This window comes from Rhinolophus sinicus, linkage group LG09, assembly GCF_036562045.2.
Source record: "Rhinolophus sinicus isolate RSC01 linkage group LG09, ASM3656204v1, whole genome shotgun sequence".
Taxonomy (NCBI): Eukaryota; Metazoa; Chordata; class Mammalia; order Chiroptera; family Rhinolophidae; genus Rhinolophus; species Rhinolophus sinicus.
Genome location: NC_133758.1, coordinates 102,167,670 through 102,191,555, shown reverse-complemented (window position 1 = coordinate 102,191,555; position 23,886 = coordinate 102,167,670). Strand labels below are relative to the sequence as shown.

The window sequence follows — 23,886 nt, the reverse complement described above, 5'->3', positions numbered from 1 at the left end:
ACCAGGTGGGCCTCTCCATAAGACTGCTCACCACATGGCAGCTTTCTTACCCCCGAGAAAGCAATCTGAGGTTGGGATTGTGGGGTGGAGGGCACCCAGATAGACTGCAATCTTTTATAACCTCATTTTGCAGGTGACATACCATGTTTTCTGCTGTATGCTGTTGGTCACACAGACCAAGGCTGGTGCAATGTGGGAGGGAACTACCTAAGGGCATAAATGCCAGTAGACAGCTGTTGGAGGCCGTCTTGGAGGTTGTCTACCACAGCATCTAACCGACGCGCCCTTCCTCACCAACAGGCTCGAGCCTCCTGAAGATTAGTAGAAACAAGGGAACATAATTTCACTTTTAAACAATTTCACTCCAGAAATTGTACTTACCCAAGGTTTGCCAAACTGTATGTGGTTTGTAGAGGCAAATGTAGTCAGGAGTGGAAATTTCCTTGCTCTCTTGGTGGTAATTGGCAATTTGCTACATTTGCTGTTGTGCTTATCTGACATAGAGATATTGTACACTGTTGGTATTAGTTAACTTCATTATACGTCTCTGATTCCCTATTGAAGTAACTAACCTTACATAAAATTCCACCAGTTCTCTACTAATACCGTGTTTCCCCGAAAATAAGATCTAGCCGGACCATTAGCTCTAATGCATCTTTTGGAACAAAAATTAATATAAGACCTGGTATGATATATGATGTGATCTGATATATGATACCAGGTCTTACAGTAATTTTTGCTCCAAAAGATGAATTAGAGCTGATTTTCCAGCTACGTCTTATTTTTGGGGAAACACGGTAAGATTACTAGTGTGTGTTTCTTTTTACATTAAATGCTTTTTATCCCCCTTTAGATTTTTCACTTTATTTTTAACAATTATGACATCTTTTCTTAGAGTCTTTGTTTTACTGTGGGTACAAATTGATATACTACAGCATGTATTAGAAAAGAAACACACAGACCATTGTGAGCATTTGAATGAATATAAGAGCGCAGCTATATAATTTACTCTTGCCTATGCCTAAATAAAAACTTCTATTAGTTAACTTACAATGTAAAAATATTGTAAATTCAAGCAATTTGTCCTTCCTCCCAATTTGTTTTTTTTTTTTTGAAAAGTGGATTTTTTAAAATATCTTTTTAGGTGTCCATCTCATGTTTATAGATCATGACTCCTCCTGAACAATGGATTCTGTATGTAGGAAAAAATGGGCTATGATTTAGTGATATGGAGTCAATAAATAATCAGACTAGGGCTTCCTTTGTTGCTATGATAGAGTAACACTGTGTGATAGAGATGTATTAGAGGCATTCCTTGGAATAATATATATATATATAATATATATATATACATGAACTGCATCTGTCTAGGACTGGAAGTGTCTGGTTTGTGAAGTAAGTTGTAGTTTTGGCCAATGGCAGGTAAGGACATTGCAAAGAATGAGCCTATACACTTACATGGAAATGGTCTTTAGGCTCTGGGAGCACATGGATGTCTGTGGTGCTTGAACAGGTAATTGGTTGAGATTTTATTCATATCTTTGCCAAATGGTTAATCAGAACCAGTTGTGTGTGTGCTGGGCACAGAGGCCCAGACAATGAACAAAACACAGCCCCTATCCCCTAGGAGCTTGTCATAGGAAGACTGGCAAATGAACTAGCAATTACAATACTGTGAGCAGTAAGGGGTATACTGGGGCAGACACAGGAAGCTCGTGGCAGGAAGTCTACATTTATTTTTAGGGGAAAAGTTAAATGAGTAGGTAGAGGGTAACTGAAGGCAGAAAGTAGTTAAGAAATGGAGGTGGTAAGTAGGAGGGGTGAAATCACAGAACGGCAGGGCACATCTAATGGTGCGCAGTGAAACTTTCTGTTTTTTAAAGATTTTTATTAAAATATAGCTAACGTACAATATCATATTAGTTTCAAGTGTACACCATAGTTATTCAACATTTATATACCTAAAGAAGAGATCACTATAAGTCCAGCAACCATGTGACACTGCACCACGCTGTCACAATATTATTCACTATATTCCCCATGCAGTACATTCATCTCCATGACTTATTGGTTTCATACCTGGAAATTTGAACCTCGTATTCCCCTTCCCTTCTTCCCCCGTTTTTAAATTTTTCAATTGAGTATCATTTTTAGGACACTGGTTAAGTGCACATATATTAAAAGGATGGTAAAGGAGGGCAAAATAGTTTGGTTTTTTTACCTTGGAAAAATAGTATTTTAAGGGGTTGGCTGGGGAATATATAACTTTATTTTAAACATAGTAATTAAATTCTACCTCAGAATAAAGACACCACGGGAATCTTTTCCTTTTTTCCACTTAACAACTACAAATGAATAAAAATACTTTCTTTTGCAAGGAGACTGCCTTTCTTCCTTCTACAGATTTCATGGAAGCCTCCTGTGGCCACTTGTTCATGTAGCTATTAATACAACACCCACACTTCCACTCCAGCCGTGACAACATCCACCCACACAAACCACTTTTTTTTGTAGGAGGGCTACATCTCCTTTAATATGCCTACAGATCCTACTTAGGTATGGCTCTGAAAGGCAGGAAACAGGACATGTGGTTTGAATGCTACAGAAAACAACTAAAACAGTTCTAAACCAACTTGTAGTCATGGAATGAGTTATTTGAGAATATGTTGCAATTATGGACCATTGTCCCAGAAACACACACCGCACACAAACCTTCCACAATGTTTTGCATTAAATTCGTGTGGCCTCTGGCATCAGGTTAAGAACTCCTGGTTTAAATTACAGGCATGGATAGTCCCCATTAGGGTGCCATGGAGGAGACCCTGGGCAGCCGTAGAAGCAGCAGCAAAGGGGAAGGTAAATCTTTGGAAGAGAGGAAGAGGGACTCAAATAGAAATCTCATGAGTTTCCAAACATTGCCCCTGGAAGGCAATGGCATACTATCATGAAAATATGCTATGCCATGTTGATAATTTAAGGTAAACACTTTTTTTTTTTTAAAGGAGGGTGCAGCTCATTGTGGCTATATGGGGATTGAACCGGCAACCTTTGGTGCTACCAGCACCACACTCTAACCAACTGAGCTAACCAGCCATCCCAAGGTAGAGATTCTTAACCATCCTTTCAGGGAAGGTATATCTATACCATTTAATCCTATAGACTAGAGATTGGCAAACTACAGACTTTGAGCCAAATCTGCCTGTTTTCCTCTGATCCAAAAGCAAAGAATGGTCCATACATTTTTAAATTGTTGAAACATTTCAACAAAAGAATATTGCATGACTTATGAAAAGTATCTGAAATGCAAATTTCAGAGTCACTCATTCATCTATGGTTGCTTTCCTGCTATAGTAGCAGAGTTGACAGTTACAAAAGAAATCATGTGGCCCACAAAAGCCTAAAATATGTATAAGATGGTCCTTTAGAGGAAGTTTGCCAGCCTCTGCTTAAAAATAAAGCTAATAGGCATCAAACGACATAAGTAGTAATGAGAGTTATTTGGAGGCTATATCAATGAAATAACTTGAAGTTATAACAATGAAATATCAATGAAGTTAACTTGACATATTAGGAGAATTGTTCAAAAAATCTGCCAGCTTGTTTCAGTGATTTATTTTAGGGTTTTCTTTGCATTTTGACTTTGTAATTTGTTTTCTGCGGGGCAAGGAGGAAACAGTAAAAATCAATCAGTAAACAAATAGTAAAAAAAAAAAAAAAATAGGTCTTTTTTTTTTTAACTTTCTGTTAACCTGCAAAGTCTGCCAAAGTCCAGAAATTGTTTGGAAGGTAGATTTCACCCTGATTTATTTCTCTTAGCTGGCATTCGGGTTTCTAGTCTGTAGGAAATCACTAGAACTTGAAGAAGGCCAGAATGATCTAAAGGGGGCCCCAAAATACTTCACCTGGAAGTTGTACTAATGAATCCGAATCAACAGCCAAGGATGTGGCTGAGAGCGTGAAACAATAGAGTCCTCTTGTCAGCACTCATCCACAGCATGAGGGTTCTCTGTGGTATAAGCCACGGAACGGCACACAGTACACGTTCACGAGTTGACTGGGAAATCTGCCTGTGAGAATGTCTCTCTCATCCCCAGCTCAGCTTTGTGGAGTGGAGGGCATGCCAAGATTCAGGCATGTACCCAATTCAGGTCGTCGAGAGCCAAACACTTTCGTAATCATGCTGTGTCCTCTGTGAGAATGTAATATCATGACTATTTTATAGATGTGACACCATACAAATGTGAGGAAGGGAAGACATGGAGGCAAGAGTAGGAGAGACAGTTTCAAGGAGGTGACAGAAAATGACAGCATGATCAAATGGAAGAGTTTATGAAGGTGAAAAATTAAGAGGCATGACTTTTTATTGAAAGTATCTTTTTCAGCTAAGAGCCTTTCATGCCCCAGCGTTTATTTTTTAAACAGCTTATTGAGATATAACTTACATACCACGTCGTTCACCCATTTAAAGTGTACAATTCAGTGGCTTTGGATTTATTCACAGGTTTGTCTAACCAGAGGCATGGTTCTTAAACGTGACATATGCTTTCTTTTGGCTAGTTGAACAAGTTGTCACAATTGCATGTCTGTTTTATTCAATCCTTTTTCAGACCAACCTGACTGAGTGTTCTCACCAGTGGCCATGTAAAAACGTAAACACCACCAGGAAGAAAAATATGTCTGAAATAGACGTGGGTTTAACACTTAGGACAGTACCAAGCAAGAACAGAACAGTCAACATTTAATTCATAATAATTGTACCATTTTAAATTTGAACCTATTTGTCAGAGGAATGATAGCAGTAATTTCCATCATGGATTTAATTCATGCCTGAAAATAAACATGTACTCACAATCTCTGAGTTCTTCTCACTTCTCCTTCCTCCCACTTCTTTCAGGTCAAAACAGCAAAATAGGAGCATTCTAGTCCACTTTTCTTAGAATATATATATATATATATATATATATATATATATATATATACTAAGTGAAGAATGCATATTTGCTACTCAGGACAAATATGTTTTCAGTTGGACAACTGAGAAATAATCGGAGGAATTAGCAACAGTTTAGAAAATGATAAGCACAAGTGAAGCTATGCAAACTGTGTGGGGTTAATTAAGACTTCAGGATTTTAGAAAAAAGAAAGTGTACATTCCCAGATCTATGTTAATTCAGGCACTTGACTCTCCCAAACTACAGCACTTGAAATATAAAGTATGCAATTTCAGCTTTCCCAGCCTTAATACGATCCATATACTGAGCTTATTGTATTTTAGGGGTTTCACTCTTCGTTGGCAGATCCTTTATGAGTTTTTGAATGGTAGAAATATTTTGAGGCCCTCCCTCCTTCCATCACCCCCTTCCTCTAATTGATACCAGGTCCTCTCCTAGGTGCTTCGTAAGGATCCAGCAGTGAGAGTCAAATGCTTGCCCCTCTGACACTTCCATTCTAGGAAAGGGAGACGGCAACAGCTTCAAATTCCTCACCTGACTTCATTTGCATAACAACCACCTGTACAGAGATCAGGGTCCTATTTATAAGAAGTGTAATTTAAGGATCCTCTCAGATGCTCTGGTGCTAGAAAGGTGCTGAGCATGGCTTTCTGTGGAGAACAATGGGGATTTCAGAGTAAAACTGAGTTTTTCATTGTGTTGCCCCTCTGGCTAAAAAACTGCAAGAAAGCAATTGCATATTCTCTCTGCACAATGTCCAAACTTATCTTTTTCAGCACATCAGAGATAAGTTTCCCGGGTGCAGAGGACTCAGGCATCCATGAAAGCTAAACGAAGAGACTAGAGGAATGAGAAGGTATAACAGAAACCTCATCATGACACTATTTGCTAGAAAGATGAATTCACTTTAAAGTAAGTCCATCTTGGGATCTATCTGAAGGTTCAGTTACTGAACTACTGAAAAGGTCCTGTGAAGTGGTGGCCTGGATCCTGAATGTACTATCTTTCTTCTTTGGCTTACTAATCTCATTCTCGAATTTTCCAGTGGCCATTCTCATGTAGAATTTCCCTCTGGGTATCTGCCCCTCATTTCTCTTCCCACTTGATTTTCTCCTACTGCTCATCAAAGTGGCTTAGAGCTTTGAGACATTAAAAGTGGCTTGGGAGCTCTAAAAATATTAGTGTAATATACTGTAATGACCAATTCAGGATATTAAATGTGTTATCAGTATCCAATAAATGCACCAGGGGAATAGGTAGGAGTTGGTGGATACAACTGAACTTGATCCTTATAATATGCAATTGAAATATTATTTAAAAAAATTGCTACAAGGATGGCTGGTTAGCTCAGTTGGTTAGAGCATGGTGCTGGTAACACCAAAGTTGCTGGTTCAATCCCGACATGGGCCACTGTGAGCTCCACTCCTTAAAAAAAAAATTGCCATGAAAGGTCACTTTAGTTTCAGTGTCATTATTTTCTTCCTTAAGAGGCTAAAATGCGGGGCTGCCGGTTGGCCCAATGGTTAGAGCGCGGTGCTCATAACACCAAGGTCGCTGGTTCAATTCCCACATGGACCAGTGAGCTGCACCCTTCACAACTAGATTGAAAAACAACTTGACATGGAGCTGATGGGTCTTGGAAAAACACTGTTCCCCAATATTCCCCAATTAAAAAATAAAGAGGGGGGCTAAAATGCAGAATTTCTGAGTAAGGATGAAAGAGCTAGTCTATGGTTTCATTTTTAAGTGAAAATTATGCTTTCATGAACTACGAGAGTAGCTTTAAGTATCAATGTCCTTGTCATGCTCTCCCAAGTCAATTTTTTCCCCAATACTTAAATTTAAGGAAAAGGGCAGGTTTCAATCTCCATTTGAAAAGAAGTAGTTAGTAGGAGTTCTAGGATGTTCCAAGACACTGAAAAAATTCACATTAGAATTCTTCTAAAATGCGAGGACAAAGATTATTTTCAGAAGACATTTTCGAATTGCCTGAAATTCTTGGCACTCAACATTTTTATATAAAACATCCACCTTTTTTCTGGAAAGCACTTTCCAAGTGATTGATCCAATCATACTTCTGCACACATCTGGTTACAGTTGATAGTTTGAGGAAGGGCATCTGACCTAAGCCAGGACAATCAGAGATTTTTGAATTGGACAGCGGACTTGGGGATTAGGGCACGGCCAGCACTTCTGTTTTGTTTTGTGGAGATCATCTCCGGAGAAGAGAGCCAACGGCCAGATGGTAAGTCCTGGGGTTGTGCCAGTCCAGGGTTCCAGTCATCCCGACGCTTATATTGAGATTGGTAATAATATTTATCTGGTCCTTACTATTAGACATTCAGCTCTAGATATTTTTCATGTTTCTCAGTTAAACCTGAAAATCCCATGATTTAAATACCATCATTATCACCCTCCCAGTTTTATAGATGAGAATATTGAGGCATAGGGAGGTTAGGTAACTGCAATAAATAGCTGAGCTGGGATTCAAACCCTTGGGGTCAAACTCCAGAGCCAGTGCCCTGAACCAGTTATTGTCTCCAGGCCAGTGAGTAATTTCCTTTAGCAAAGCAAATTTGAATTGGGTATCTCCCACTTTCAGCCAAATTATGTAATATGTGTTGTAGGTTTACTAAGTACAGTTGACCCTTGAACAACGCAGGGCGCCAACACCCCCACCCTTGCACAGTCAAGAAGCAGCATATAACTTTTGACTCCCCCCAAACTTGTTTCTCAGTATCCACAGGGGATTGGTTCAAGGACCCAAGAGTGCCAAATCAAGTCTCCTATATAAAATGGTGTAAATCAATGCATACAGTTGGCCCCCCACATCCGTGGGCCTCCAACTGCAGGCCAAAAATAGTATAGCTATTTACTGGAAAAAAAGTGGTCCCATGCAGTTCAAACTGTTGTTCGGGAGTCAACTATAGGAAACTAATCAAAGGAATCAAAGGAGTATCTCAGTCTAAGCATCTCCAAAGTCTTTAGTATCTTCCCCCTCAAGCTTCTCTTCCCTTTCTCACTTAAATGACATTTTCATCCATTCATGATGAAATGAAATCTTGGAGTCATTTTTGGAGTCTTCCTTCCTAACCTCCACCCCACCTCACTGTATACTCCACCCCACCTCACTGTATAATCCAAATCACTTCATTCTACAAATACATATTGGGCAGTTACTATGGACAAAACCCTGTCTTCAGACCAGTCCTTCTCTTTATTCCCACAGCTAATGACCTAATTCATGCAAATGGGCTTGACCTTCTTTAACTTTTCTGTGCCCTAGTTTCCTCACTTGTAAAATCAGGTCAATCATACCTATCCCAGAGGACTATTTTGAGGATTAAATAAGTATGAAAAACACTTAGCACGGTAGTCAACAACTGTTAGGTATTTCTTCTAGAAACTAAACAATTCTTATGTGTGCTCATGCAGGTTTTCATTACGTTTGCTTTCCTAGCAAAAACAAGCTGTCATGGAGAAATAAAGACTCCAAATGAATAGGATTTCATACATTTGTGTTTCTCCAGGTGACCTGATTGCCTGCAGAAATCTTTCAATGTAATATAAATTCTTACAACACACAAAATCCCACCAAAAACCCCAACAACCCTCAGTCCCCCCTCAATTTTTCTATTAATTGATATGTTAATGGTTGTCATGGATCTGAACAGTACAGCCTTCAGAAGAGGGATCAAGCTACAAAGCATTAACAAGATAGATCGGCAGCTACTACAACTTCCTTGATTATACCAAATCAACTCCTGGCGCTTTAAGTTGTTCAGTGAATATTCAAAGGTACAAACTCATTTATTCAACAAAAGATAAAAGGGTCTAAGTATCATACAGGTTACATGTGAACACACATACTATTCATATTTCACTTAACATTAGATTCTTACATTTTGCTTGAAACCCAATTTTCATATTGCTTTAATAAAACAAAAACATGTATTGTAAAAATCAAATATAATGTAAGACAGCCGTTCAGCTTTACCCATTAAAACACACACACAGAAATTTTGAAGTAAAATTAAGCACTATTTGTTAGTCTTCTAGGGGAAGGTAACAAATACATGAACCCAGCTAAGAGGAGCCTGATGGGACAAAGCAAACCTGAGTTGTTCGAGTAACAAATGCAAAAGGAAAATATAATAATGATCAAGCTCAAACTCATTTCCTCACATTTTCCTTTCCAACATATATCTTCATTGCCTACATAAGGTTCAAGAACTTCAAAGGACAGGGAGACCATCCTTTTAAATGTCTTACAGTTGCCCTAAAGGACTACTTCCCCTGATGATCATCCCTTTCCACCGCTGTCGCCGTATTTACTACACAAACACCCTGTGCGGTACTAGCGGGTCCTGTCAGAGTCACCAATAACCGGATTTCTGGTTTATAAACAAGGGACAGTCAAATGTTTTCAATTATAAAAGGAAAGCACAGGGAGGAGGGATAAAAAGTAGTGAGGGATCACATTACAACTTCAGGTTTTAAAAGTAGCTTATTGGATGATAAACTCCAAGCCAGTGTCCTCAATGGATTGAACTCAGGGATCTTGACAAACCAGTATTTGAACAGATTCCAGACCCTTTAGAAAAAAAAGAAAAGCTTCAGTTTTATCTGCTGGCCAACGTTTTTGTAGTGGTGTATGATTATTGTCTTTGATCCACAGGATTAGGGAAACTGCTACTTACACATCGGACTTCTTCACAGATATTTATGTCCATATTGGAAAACAAAAATCAGAAACCTTCGTAACAGGACAGGAAATCTTGAAGACAAAGACTGACAAGAGTTGACCACATAAAAATAAAAAAATTTGGTACAACTAAGATACCATAAATCATGTCAAAATACAAACAGTAAGAGAAACTTTGTAAGACAAAAAAACTTAAGTGTTAATATTCTTACTACAAAAGGAACACCTTACTGAGAGGTTGGTTCCCAGACCCAATTCCCATGTCTTTGGAGACTCCCCACACCAACAAGCAATTCCTGGATGCCAGCAGGGTGTCTGAGAATTCAGCTCAATTCTGGCATTATCTTCCCAGGATTAAAATTAGATTCCATAGGTGAAGAGCGTAGGTTCCACAAGACCACAATACTGCCCCCCACCTCAGATGCCAGTCACAAGCCCAGGCTATTACCTGTGCTTCTGATCTGCCACACACCGCATGCTCCAGCGAACCCCTGCAACTCAGGATGCCAGTCAAGTCCAGGCTGTTCCCTGTGTCGGCACAAATCAGAGGCCCCGTGACTCCCTCCTCCTGGGGCTCAATTTGCTACACCAGCTCACAGAACTCAAGAAAAGCCATTTTACTCACTAGATTACCAATTTACTACAGAGGGTATTAAAGGATACATGTCAACAGCCAGATGAAGAGATCCCCAGGGAGAGGTTTGGAAGCAAGGAGCTTGTGTCCTTGTGGATCTCGGGGACACAGGAAAGTGTTCTGGTCCCCCAACTTGGAAGTTCTCTGAAAAAGGGCCCATGAGCTGATCTTTTTGGGGTTTTTGTGGAGGTTTCATTAGGTAGTCATGACTGACTAATACATTGGCAATTGACTCAATAAGCCCCTCTCCCCTCCCTAGAAATCAGGGAATGGGATAGAAAGTTCCAATCCTCCATAATGACATTGGTTGGCTCCTATTGGCAACCAGCCCCCATCCTTAGGTGCTTTCCCAAAGGCACCTCATCAACATAAAAGACCTGCTGCATCACCCAACATTCAGTAACTTCCAAAGGTTTTAGGAGCTAAGCCAGAAATGTTTAGCCCTAATATAAACCACCAGTATTACATCTACCAATTAAAAAAATTTTATGAAACTGGCAATTTATAGATGAGGCAATGCAAAGTCATTAAGCGTGAAAAGAATGCTCAACAAAAACATCGCAGACATGCAAATTAAAACAAGATGCCATTGAAATGGCTAAAAATAAGATCAGTATTATCAATCTGAAGTACAAGTGAGGACGTGAGGCAATGGCTACTGATGGAAGAATAAATCAGTACAAGTTTGACTTCACTGACTCCACCTACATCTACTTAAGTGTCACTATACATTCTGTACAAGAATGTTCACATTAATCTTATAAACAACCCAAGTATTCATACCCAGCAATTGGTTAAGTTGGGGAAACTCCATACAACAGCCTATGCCTAAAAGACATTTTTATTACTGAATACAAGGCACTGTTCTAAGTGACTCACACGTATACATTTCTTTATAGAAACCCATGACTTATCTATTTTACAGATGAGAAACTGAGGCATACAGGTGAACTTGTTGAGACTATGCTACACTGATAGAACTTGGAAGGGGCCAGATCCAAGGAATGTAGACAACGTCTAGAAATAGAAAAAGACAATGAAACAGATTTTGCCATTAGAGCCTTGGGAAGGAACCATCGGTTACCTTGACTTCAGCCCAGTGAGACCGACTTTAGGCTTCTGTCCTCCAGATCTGTTAATAAATTTGTGTTGTTTTAAGCAATTCAATTTTTGGCGAGTATTACAGTACCAAGAAATACAACATAATAAGGCATAATAAAATTGTTTCCAGAAATGCCCTTACTAAAGTTCAATGTAGGGGCATTAATATCGGATATGAACAGGTCTTATCACCTATGAATCCTGTTGACAGCAGTACTTGGTCTATAATAACCAGCTTAGCATAATTTCTTTTCATTTTTAAATTGAGGTATAATTAACATATAGACATTATGTTAGTTTCAGGTATACAGCATAGTAATTCAGTGTTTGTATATATTGTGAAATGCCTTCCTTTCGTGTGGATTTTGGAAATTAGCAGAAATGTGCCCAGCACAAAAGGATCAGTCCTATCAGAATACCTGTTTTCCAGATGGCAGTTTTCACAAACTAGATTCTAAATAACAAAATACCACTTTAAAGGAGCAAATGCCTCTTAGGCATCACACAAAACTAATTTTTATCTCCCCCAAAAAAACATTTTTGTGGAAATACCTGTGTATGGATGTTTACACTCCTACTGTAAAGGCAATCAGATAAAGAAAAAGTCTAATCACATAAAGGAATATAAAACTATTTATTGACCACTGTTTACCAGTATTTACAATAAAGTAAACAATATACAGCTGGATACCATTCTGATTACTACAGTTATTGTTTTTCCTGGCTTCTGCTGCACCAGTAATCCAAATACTTAGATTAAGCCTACAAGTAAGGAATGAGCTGAAGAAAAAACATGCAGGTCAAAAAGAGTTTAGATCATAAAAGTTTGTTCACCCATTTATTCCAGCAGATCCTAAACTGCCAAGTCTCTAACCTTCGTTCCATGAACGAAGTCTTACACATTCCATGAATACTGACCCTTTAGTCAATACAGCAAAAGGATTTCAACTTGTAAAGGAGGAAGTCTTGCTCACCTACTTAAAACACACCAGGATTTGCCTAGTTTTCTCATTTGGGTGGGATGGTTGTTGGTAGTGACAAAATTTTCCTTTAAGGGGTTTTGCCAATAAACTTGCGTTTATACGACTGTAGACATGAAGTCTGATATATATGGCTGCTTTTAAATCGTCTAATTTTAACTGCTTACATTTTATTTGGAATTGCCCAATTAGTTACAAATTATCTATGTAATTTCAAACATTAAAGCTTCAGGAAAAATTTCAATTTCACTTGAAGTGTTTCTAAGGTTGCTGAAAACGATGGCGTCCCAGAAACATGGGCTCATCCATGGTCGTGAAATGCTTTTTATTGTAGTAAATGTTAAGAAAAGAAAGAAAACCATTTCTATGTATACACATCCCCAACCCCCTAAATAAACAAAAACCCCCAGAATGATCCTTAGGCATATATGAGTTAAACACAAATTCTGACTGAGTAATGACAGTGGAGATTTCCCCCAACATTTAGAAAAGCTGTTATTTAACGCAGAGGAAAAAATATACCATGGCATCAAATGTCCTTTTCTGATGAATGAAGCAACTACAGAAAGCTTCTGTTCAAAGTAACCAGTGCTATAGATGCAAAACGACCCCCCACGAGTCCCCCAATACTACTTCAAAACAAACATATCAAACTTGATTTTCATTAGAATGTTATTTCTTCACGCTAATAAATCAAAAAAACCAAGACCGAGATTTTATATATATATATAAATATATATAAAAAGCAACGCAAATAATTATTGGGCTTCGTCTTCTGGACAAGAATGCCAAGTTAGTCTCTCTTCATAAAAAGCAATTACAATTTGAGGACACTTCATATTTGCCTCTTTCGCCAGCACCAAATCTGCCTCATCTGAATCTTTCCTGTTGTGAGGAAAAAAAAAAAACTCAGTTAAAAGTCTAAACGCTTCTTCTGCAACTGAGAATCATTCATTCAAGATATCGTAACTTAATCGAAGCTTATTTAAGTGCTTCAGGAGGGTTATACAGTACTTGGGCCGGTGTTCCAATAAAGGTTCATTTTATAAAACAGGCCAGTTTGCCAATCTTTGCTTTGAAACATCATTAGCAAAAGAAACTAGAATCATCCTTTCAGCAGATTTTTAAAAAACACGCCCATCTATTTGTACTTTATAATTTAACAGCAATCACCCACACTTACCATTTCATGAGAAACATTAATTCTCCACTGCTATCTGTGGCACCAATTATTCGTTCAGGATCAAGACCTCTGGCAAAGCCTCTTGGTTTATCAGCCTGTTAAAAAGAGGTTAAATGATTATTTACATAAATGTTTCTAATCATTTTTCCAAGCAGCAAATGAATAATATTAACTTCCAATTTGTCTTCATGATATACAGCTTTTAAATAAAAACCTTCCAATAGTGAAACAGAAATAATTAGAGCAGAGCCTGTATTTAGTACTAAAACACATCATAATTTCCATTAATCTTATAAGGAAGAAAAAAAAATCTGAATGTCTACAAGTATTCTGAATTAAGAAAAGAGACAAACTAATCCCTTTATTTCTAGTAACTCTAATCAATTAATAATGATAAATCTTTGAACATTAACATTTCAAATCACTTTCAGGAATTAATCTAAATTACTCACATATTTAAAGCACATGCAAAAATACAAATAGTAAAATAGTAAAAACTTTAAAACTTAGACTAATCAGTATTATAATCAATTTGAATTACAGGAAATCTTACAAAACACTTAGTATAATCCAGTGATTTTCAAAGTGTGGTCTGAGGACTCCTGGGAATCCCTGATACCTTTTTTGGGAGGATCTATCTGTAAGGTCCCCTCTCTTTATTCATATACGTGACTCTAGATTGCCTTCATATACCTCCACCAAACATAACACAGCAAATGAAATACAGAAGTAGAAGTGTCTTCTATTAAACCAGACACTGAAAAGATTTGCAAAACTGTAAAATGCCGCTCTTCATACTTAAAAGTTAGGTTTTGTCATTCTTAACTGAACACAAATATTTTAGAAATTTGTTTTAATTTCTACTAGCTATTGATAGGTATAACTTATATACACAAATGTTCTTTGGAATCCTCAATAATATTCTAGACACCAAAAAAGTTTAAGAATTGATTAGATGAACAAATCCTTTCTCCCTACCAGACTTTTACACCGACGTCCCAGGTTCTAGAGTCAGGTTACCTGGGTTAGTTAGAATGATGGTTCTAACCTTTACTAGCTGTGTGGCTTTGGGCAAGTTGACCTCTTTGTGGTTCAGGTTACCTATAAAATAGGAATAATTATACTACGTCTCATAGACATTTCATAGTATATGAAATACAAATTATTATTTGGAACGCTTTGGCACAATGTACAGGCTTACTTAATACAGGTTAACTAACTATTGTTGACCATGTGGTTGACTTTTAAATTGTGCACAGTAGTCCCGTTATCTGCAGGGAATATATTCCAAGACCCCCACTGGATGCCTGAAACCGCATATAGTACTAAACTCTAAATACAGTTTTTTCCCTATACACACATACATACACACCTAATAAAGTTTAATTTATAAATTAAGCACAATAAGACTAAATAAGATACAATACACTGTACTTAGATGAATGTGGTCTCTGTCTCGCTCAAAATACCTTATTGTACTGTCCTCACACCCTCCTTGTGATGCCACGAGCTGGTACAAAGCCCCCCTGGTGACAGCAGTGATGGAAGCCCTGTGTTATAGCACTAGGCTACTAGGGACCTGCTGATGTCAGGAAGATCACCTGCTGCGGGGAGCCTGGGTCACTGAGCCAGGACCATGTTAGTGGATGGGGAAATTTAGTATTTTCAGATCCCACTTGGTCACAGGTAACTGAAACCGCAGATAAGAGGGGACTACTGTATACTAATTCTTAACACTGTTACTTTCTTTGCTTTGGCTGCTAAAGCATTCAGAACCAAATTTGAAGCCAACCTGTTTCTCATCTGTAAAATGGGGTAACACCTATAATCTTACGAAATGTCATGAAGGTTTAATGAACTATCTGTAAAATACTTGCCATCTAGTTCAGATGATCAAATTTTAAATCCAAAGACATTATCAATAAATCTGTATTGTATGTTTGGTCCCCAAATCTAGATACTAATTCAGAACCAAGACCCTTTTTCCAAATTGCCATGATAGTCCAGTAAGCAGCGCAAGTATAATGTGTTTTGAAGTTAAGGGTAGAAGCAAGGAGTTGTGTTTTGCCCAAAGCCACAGACACTAGTGAAGCCACGACTGGATGAAAATATACATGCAGTGAATAAACCAACTGTCTCAATTCATGCCAATAAAATATAAAAAAATTTATTATCAAAGATTATACACTTCAAAATCAAAGTATTGTTTGGCAATACTTTGATGACATGAAGATCATATGCCAAAGTACTTTCTGGTGGGGTCAGTGCCATTCATGGTCTGCAATCAGGATGTGCTATGTGGACTGTTTTCATAGTACTGTAAGGGGTTTCAAAGATTTAAGGTTAGTGTTCTTTGTATTTAGGACTGTTAGACTTGGACCACTGGAAATTGTGTCATCGAAGGACCATATTCACCAATCTACCTAAAATAACACTACCACAATTTAAATGGTGTAAGCATTTATTGCACATTTATACAATGCAGGCTAAAACCACACCTACCCTTTTTGTCTTATAATATCAAGCATTAAAAAAAAAGACTTTTAAATGACATTTTAAAAGTATTTGAGTTTTTAAAAGTATACTAAAAGTATTTCAAAAGTCAAGCCATCAACCTTTCACAAAAAGCCAGTTTGGTGGGCAATATTTTATACTTACAGCATCTCTTTTCTTCTTTGATTTGCTGTCTTCAGACTCACTGTCAGATAAAGACTTTCTTTTTGTACCATCTTTTTCTTTACCAGCTTTTTGAGAATTAAGAAATGCTTCAATTAACTCTGGACAATCTAAATTTTCTTCAGGTTCCCAAGTATTATCAGCACTGTGTTCAGTTAAAAAAAAAAAGTTCAATTAAACATGGTTTATCACCATCACCCAGATCCATTTAATAAATCTTAAAAAAGTCCTCTGTACTCCAGATGCTAACCATTTCCTCCCTACCCCTCACATTCTTTTGAGACAATCTAGCTGATCATACTTCCCTTTTGTCTTCTTTCACAGCCCTACCTAAGAGGGCAATGTGCTATATTACCTCTAAGTTAACTGAACCTGACTCTAGCAGAGTAATTAGAGCTACTACCGTGTTTCCCCGAAAATACGACCTAGCCGGACCATCAGCTCTAATGCATCTTTTGGAGCAAAAATTAATATAAAACTGGGTATAATAAATATAACATAACATAATATACCAGGTCTTATTTTAATATAAGACTAGGTCTTATATTTTTTTGCTCCAGAACACACATTAGAGCTGATGGCCTGACTAGGTTTTATTTTCGGGGAAACAGTATTTTTCCAAATCGTGGGGACAAACCACTTCAGAATTTCTTTGGAAGGGCTTTTTAAAAAGGTGGATTCCCGATTCCCATCCCAATTACTTTACCAGATTAATTAGAATATACATAGGGATGGGGCCTCCAATACTGTTTTAAAATGTAATTCTGAGGCTTTTTCCAATGTGAGACAGTATTTTCAATTTCTGCTGAGTGCTCAAATTGGGAAATGACATAAAGCAGAGGCTGGCAACCAACTAGTTGAATCTAGTCTTTTGTATGGCTGGCAAACTAAGAATGTTTTTTACATTTTTAAATGGTTGGGAGAAAAATTTCAAAATGAAAATTATAAAATTCGAATTTCAGGGCCCATAAATAACGTGTTATTAGAATATAGTCATGCTCATTGAACGTATTGCCAATTGCTGCTTTGTACTACATTTGCAGCGTTGAGTAGTTGTGCAGAGACCTATGAACCGTAAAGCCTAAAGTATTTATTTACTACATGATTCTTTTTTTTTTTTACTATATGATTCTGTAAGGAAAAAATTTGCCAATCCCTGATATAATAAGGCTGAGATGATCATTTCCTAGTATTTTTCAGAAGGGCAGGGAAGAAAATAAGTATCAATTACCAAATGTGAAAGATCATCCTTCATTACTGATAGGCTTGCTAACTTTGTGTGCTCTGATCCAAAAAACCTTTACACAGATAGAATGAAATTAATCATTCTAGAGATGCTGCAAAAGGTTACAACAGTTCTGGTTACAACCTGCTGTTAATATTCTGAGATTCCTAAATTAGAGGGTGAAGGAGAAAAAAAGAGCTGAAGTGGAGCCCCATTTCTGCAGTGTTGTTTCCACTGGAGCCTTCCACATTACCTAATACATTATACCGCACACAGCAGGTTCTCAATCATTAAGTTTGGGGAGAAAGAGGAAGAAGTCAGTTTCCTGACATTCTGATGGGCAGAACAAACAGCTTTTAGCATCTCATGAGATAAAAAACAAACCATATGTCTACGATATGAAGGTTATCACTTCTTTGGCCAACTGGTTAAATCTAATTTTAAAACAGTTTGAACTCATTTTTGCTTGGTTTAGCTATCTGTAGGAAGTTTTTCTAGAGGTAAATTATGAATTTATAACATACCCTTAAGCTCAACTAAGGGTACTGGAAAGATAAAACAGGGACACCTCAATCTTCCTCTCAACTCAGAATTCCCAAATTGTAATGCAGGTTGCTTTAAAATATGACTGGTGGGGGGAAGCAGTAGGTAACAGATATATGAAGCTTAATTATTTAACCATCATATTCCCCATCTCCACCATGCTCAGAAAATTTTTGATCTCTACCTATCCCTTTTCAATAGTTGCCACCCGTGGAGCCTTGCTGTTTTTTGGAGCGTAGGGCAGAAGAATCCAAGCAGATTAGCACACAATATATGTAAGTATAAGAGTATACTTTCTGCATGTAAGTTATTCACAAGACAGCAAACATTACAGAGTGGTTATGAAAGCAATTAGTAACAAGGAACAGGAGGAAAAAGGGAGCTTAAAAAGTGCCCAGACTCTACTTCTGAGACATTAGGATATAGTAAACTTGGTGAAACACCCAGGTCATAATGTGCACTGTTTAAGACCCACTTGTCTATCTTATATAGCTTCCATGTTTTTTAGTGCCCTCTGTATGTAGGAAAACAATGTAGATGTTATTCTAATTAGTACAATACCTAACTACATTCCAATGTATCATACAGTAAACTAGAGCCTCTAATTCTATAAATTTGACTCTCCAAGGTAATCAATTAGTCTCAACTCTGCTTGGTTGCAACTCTGTAGGCTAAAGACTTGGTTCTTTTTTTAAAAGATCTCAAACAAGCTACCATGGGTTAAAGGTGTCTCTAAATTTAAAGAAACCTATGGGAAAACTGATAGAAGCTCTCCGGCTAAAAACAAATCTTAAATACCACTTAAGTGCAGTTAAACATATAACAAAAGCACTGAGGATTCTTACTCTGTGAATCCCTTCCACTTCAGGAAATACTCCACCTTCCCATTCACCACGCGTCGGTCCAGTACTTTTTCCACCACAAATTCTTCAGGCTCTGCCTCTTCAACTTTTTTACTTTTCCCATTCTGTTTCTTTCCCATCTTTTGCTAAAACAAAAGAGAATTAAGAAACATCTTTTTTTGATTTTTGAGTACATTTAAAAGGCTAAATTGCTTCTATTATTGTTGCATTTGACACCTAAATTTTCACTTATTTCAGGATAGATACCTTCTAAAAAGATGTCAACAGATAATCAATAAAAGAAAGGAATGCTTAAGTCTGTTGATTTAGCCTAAATCCATCACTCACCACTCTTCACTGAAATAGTACAATCAAAAACACTAAATGGAAATACTGATGTCTTATTTCTACTTAATGTATAAGACCAGTTTACCAGTGTTTTCACTTGTTTTAACAAAATAGCCACAGACTAGGAAGTATTAGAGGATATACCGTTTCCCCGAAAATAAGACCTCGCCAGACAATCAGCTCTAATGCATCTTTTGGAGCAAAAATTAATAAGACCCAGTCTTATTTTACTATAAGACCACATATAATATAATACCGGGTCTTACATTAATTTTTGCTCCAAAAGACACATTAGAGCTGATTGTCTGGCGAGGTCTTATTTTTTGGGAAACACGGTAGAGGAAAGATTAAGTAGCAGTGACAGGTCTTACCAAGTGAATCTTAGACATGTTAAAACTATAGCTCCCAAACACTAAGACCCGCTTTGGCAATTCAAACACTAATGTTAAAAGCCACAATACAGAAAAATAGGTAACCGCCAATAATTGAAAAACGTAGTTCAGAAATCCTGGTATCAACAGCAGGGCCAACCAAAGAGACGATGAATAGGTTATTTTTTCCATAATTTCTGTTGATAACATTACTGACCACTTAGTACAAAGCTATAATGCTGCCATTTCAAGAGGCCAAAAATGCTACATCAGTTTAACTCTGTAGGGGAAAAAAAAAAATCTTTCTTGGTTTCTCAAGAGTCTAAACTGGTAGCCAACAAAATTCACTTTAAAAAAGTTTTAGCTTTTTCAATTTTTTTAAAGTGTAACACCATTTGAGAGAAGCAGGAGACCAAGCTCAACCTGCTATTTTCCAATAACACAAACAGATTTGTTACCAGAAGACTGAAAATGGATAAATTAAAACAACAAACAAACTGGTCAATTAGAAGAGACAAAGGTGGGAGGGAATCCCAAATGTTACGCTCATTTTATAATCATTTAATCTTAAAACAGGTGCTATTAAATCTTAATTGTCTAGTCACTAAAGTCATCCCTCAATATAGTATGCAAGCAGAAAAATGTAACGGCAATTACACAATATTGCAAAAGGACAGTAAAACTATGTGTAGTCATCTAGAGGTACACATATAAGTGAAAATCCTCTGGAATTTAAAAAAACAAAGATTTTATTTTGTTGGATACTATCTTTAAGTCAGGTCTTACAATTTTCATTAGTCAAGATACTTAGGTACTGCATCCAGTCTGATAGCTTTCTGCTTCTCTACAGTACAGGAAGGTAAGAATAGTGGGAAGAGTGAATGAAGAAATACTGGTGTGGATAAATGCTTACTGGATACTGATCCTAAATAATAAAATAGCTATGTCCATGAAGATGAGAGAGTAACAGAATAAAGAGGATGATAAAAACACAGAAAATGAAAAGGATAAACCCTGATAAAAAATTGGCATAAAAAAATGAAGTACTACGATTGTACTCACAAGCTAGTTTCAAGCACTCTTTTTCTTTTTAAAGGAAAATTCACCCACTTTCCCCTTTAAGTTATAGCACACTTTATCTCACAACATTAATAATTTTAAAAAGATTAAAATACTTGCGTGCAAAAACGATTTAATTTTAACAGAAGCACCTATTTACTTCCTGTATCTACATTCATTCTCAAAGCATTAGAAACAGCATATTCCTTTCCCGTCCAATATTTGGGCACAGTTGATCAGAAAGCCAATTCAATTAGTTTACTGATTATGGAAATTTGAAGGACAGTTCAAACCTGAAGGGGCATAGAAGATGCTTTGTACTTTTTCCATTGATGGCTTTGATGGGAATCATTTGTGCTATAGAGACTCACCAGCAAGGCTTTATATTTCATTTCGATGTTCCCCAGGATATTTCATTTAGATGTGCAATCTAATGATAGCACAAATTAAAAATCACCAACTTGTCCTTTTTGGTGTGAAATCCAAGGGGAGAATATACACAAACCAAAATCAAATGTTTTGCTTGATTTAGATGTTAACATTCACCTTCATATAATTGCAATTATTAACAACACAATGTGTTAGAAGTAGATACTGTGGAAACCATACCTTTGAATTTCGTGAGTTTTATATGAACACTCCAGTGTTTTTAAAAAAACTTCTAACTTGACGTGGCTGAATATACATATGTCTTTACACATTTACAGAACTTTCAATGAAGTCTAAGAATGCAAGCTTTGGGTTTAAGAAACTAGGGAGAAAAAATGTAACTGCTCAGAAGTTTCAATAGATCTACTCTCCTTCCTGGACATATGTGCCATTTTGTTCATTTTGTGTTATCAAAAAAACACTGCAATGATTTCAATTTAAGGCCCTTTTGTATTTTTAGAATGAGCAAGTTTGAAATATGATAAAGCGACCAAAGTAATTTGATTCAGTGACTTTGCCCCACTTAAGTGTACAAGGTACATGCTCAATTAAATTGGCCAATACTGAAAATACTTTATTTCCCTAGAATTCAGTATGGTGATGGAGATAATTATGCCAATCAACAAGGGCTTTGCTGCTTTGTCTATGCTTGTAACGTATTTTTTATGCTATATAAATTTGTGCATTTTTACTTCAAGATATACTTGGTGACACTCATACTGTGCTATTCTTCCAACGCTAGGTTCCTTTAATTGAATTAAGACACTATTAAGCCAAGCCAATAAATGTCTCAATGTAATGATTTCATTTTTGTCCCTAGTTTTCCCCGTAACATTGAGGAGAGAATGGACTGCAGAATATATAAATGGATGTAAATTTCTCAATCACCGACATGCAAAGTTATAATTTTGGGGGGAAAATTTTGAGTTAGATCCTTACACATTTGAGGTTTTTGTTAACTTACCAAGGTAGTTTTATTGGAGGCCATTTTTTATTGCGGACTTGAAGAGCTACTGCTAAAAAAATGCATGACAATTAAAAGAAAGTTTGCATGATACAAAAAGATAGCTAAACACAAGTTTTGTTTGGATTCCAACCCCCACCTATGTAGCCCATATTATCACACTTATACTGTACAAATCCATATAAGATTTGAGTTCCTAAGTTATTAGTGATATATGTCTGACAGTATATCAGTGTTCTAACCAAGTGGGCCTTGAAAACCTTACTAGGAACGCTGGACTCTGAGACACCCTTACAGGACAAAAATTAGTAGACAGGTATTCTTCCAGTCCACATCCTATTTCTACCATATTCAGCATTTCTTTAAAAATGGCCAAACATCTTGGTTCAAAATCAGACACAATTACTCCATGAAAATGGTAAACTACCGTGAATTTTTCCTCTAGACCTCTTAACAGTCTTAAGAATTGACTAGGTAATCCCAACTTGGTCTCTTCTTGGAAAGCCTCCCTCTTTCCAGTCACTAGTTAAAAAACTAAAGGAAAAAACACAGCAAGATGCTTCAGTCCCATTTTGTGCCACTTTAAAAAACAAATCACCTCTTCTGTCCGTCCATCTGCTCCCGCTAGCCCCAGACCCCGCCCCCCACACGGGAGCTAAGGCCTCGTGGTCAGCGCATCCGCGGGGAGAAACAAAGGCCGCGGCGCGGGGGTTCAAGGGCACTGCGCCACGGGGCCCGCGCCTACTCCCGCCCCACGGCGGCCACGTAACGGAGCGCCCGCCGCAGCCTCCGGACTGCGGGCCGCGCGCAGGCACTCGGGCCACGCAAATGCGGGAAAATGCAAGCCCTCCCGGGAGGCCCCAGTCTCCAACCAGGCCGGGAGGGGGAGAAGGGCCTCTCATCTAGATCGGGGATGGGGGAGGGGAGGAAATACGCTTTGTCTAGAAATAAGGCGGCTGTCGCCACAGCTCTTTATCCTGTCAAAGACAGTCTCATCCCCCCCAGCAAACTACAGGCACCGGGCCAACGCCAGGCCCGCGGCGGGGTCTTCGCTCGCCTGTTTCTTTCCCCCCAGCTCACGCCTCGGGGGTCGGGTGGGGAAGGGTGAGAGCGGGAACGGGGTGGGGGGGGTCTCTGTGGCGCATTTTAAGCGCCACCTCCGAGTGATCGCTAGAGAGAAAGAAAAACACCGACTTCACCGCCTCGGAGGTGCTCCGGGTCTCGCCTCTGCAGCGTCTCCGGCCCTGCGCGCCTTCAGCTCGAGCCACATCCGAGGGGGAGGGGGGCCGAGAAGCTGCGCGCGGGGCTGCGGCCGCGGGAGTGGGGGGGGGGGTTGGCACCGCCCACGTCGGGCGGGCACGAGGGGCGGAGCAGGCGGGAGCGCGCTCGGCGGGGGGGAGGGGCTGGAGGTCGCGCTGTGCCCGCCGGGAACCAGAGCACAGACCTGTGGGGAGGGGGGCGGCGACAGTGGCATTTACCTTTCGCGGGGTGGCGCTTGGTGGTCCCGGGAGGGGAGGGAGAGGGAAGGAGGGGCGAGGGCGGTGACCAGAGTTTTCTCGGCGGAGGAGTTTCACCTTCGCAGCAGCAGCGCTGGCGCCAAAACCAGGCTCCGCCCACTTCCTCGCTTCTGGGGGTGGGTGCCTCCAAACGCTGGGGAGGGGTGAAGAAAAACATAGCTGGGGGACAATCGGGAACTAATGAGTGCCCATTTCCGCCCACCCTCTCTGAAAACGTCTAAACCCGAGTGCTGGCCCCCAAAATTGTTAGCCAGGGTTATGTTGATGGAGCGTCAAGTGTAATTTGTGGACTAGAAGTCGCTTCGAGGGTTCCCGGAAGGGGCCGAGTCAGGCCTCAGCGCAGGGGGAGGGGGAGGG

At 38.6% G+C, this 23,886-nt stretch overlaps 1 protein-coding gene and 1 non-coding gene across 5 annotated transcripts; one reads left to right on the top strand and one right to left on the bottom strand.

Moving 5' to 3' along the window:
• The first annotated feature begins 6,288 nt into the window (after positions 1-6,288).
• TRNAT-GGU (transfer RNA threonine (anticodon GGU)) lies at positions 6,289-6,362 on the top strand. Its single transcript has one exon. It is a non-coding gene; the product is annotated as a tRNA-Thr (tRNA).
• A 5,645-nt stretch (positions 6,363-12,007) lies between these two features.
• CBX3 (chromobox 3) lies at positions 12,008-23,631 on the bottom strand. Of its 4 annotated transcripts, none has more exons than XM_074340893.1 (6): positions 23,491-23,631; positions 22,013-22,064; positions 18,845-18,987; positions 16,214-16,376; positions 13,556-13,650; positions 12,008-13,257 (listed from the first exon to the last, which is right to left on the bottom strand). In XM_074340893.1, the coding sequence occupies exons 2-6, from the start codon at positions 22,034-22,036 to the stop codon at positions 13,131-13,133; spliced, it is 552 nt and encodes a 183-aa protein (XP_074196994.1). In that variant the 5' UTR covers positions 22,037-22,064; positions 23,491-23,631; the 3' UTR covers positions 12,008-13,130. The 4 variants fall into 4 exon arrangements, with proteins under 4 accessions (XP_074196994.1, XP_074196995.1, XP_074196992.1 ...); XM_074340894.1 differs by having other exon boundaries at positions 22,013-22,061; positions 23,491-23,607; XM_074340891.1 differs by lacking the exon at positions 23,491-23,631 and adding an exon at positions 23,207-23,357 and having other exon boundaries at positions 22,013-22,061.
• Between the last annotated feature and the right edge of the window lie 255 nt (positions 23,632-23,886).

Coding starts and splice junctions, on each gene's coding strand:
- CBX3 (XM_074340893.1), bottom strand. CDS start 22,036: ATGGCCTCCAATAAAACTACCTTG. Junction 18,988..22,012: donor CCTCCAATAAAACTACCTTG/GTAAGTTAACAA, acceptor CTTTTGTTTTAG/CAAAAGATGGGAAAGAAACA. Junction 16,377..18,844: donor AAGTGGAAGGGATTCACAGA/GTAAGAATCCTC, acceptor AACTGAACACAG/TGCTGATAATACTTGGGAAC.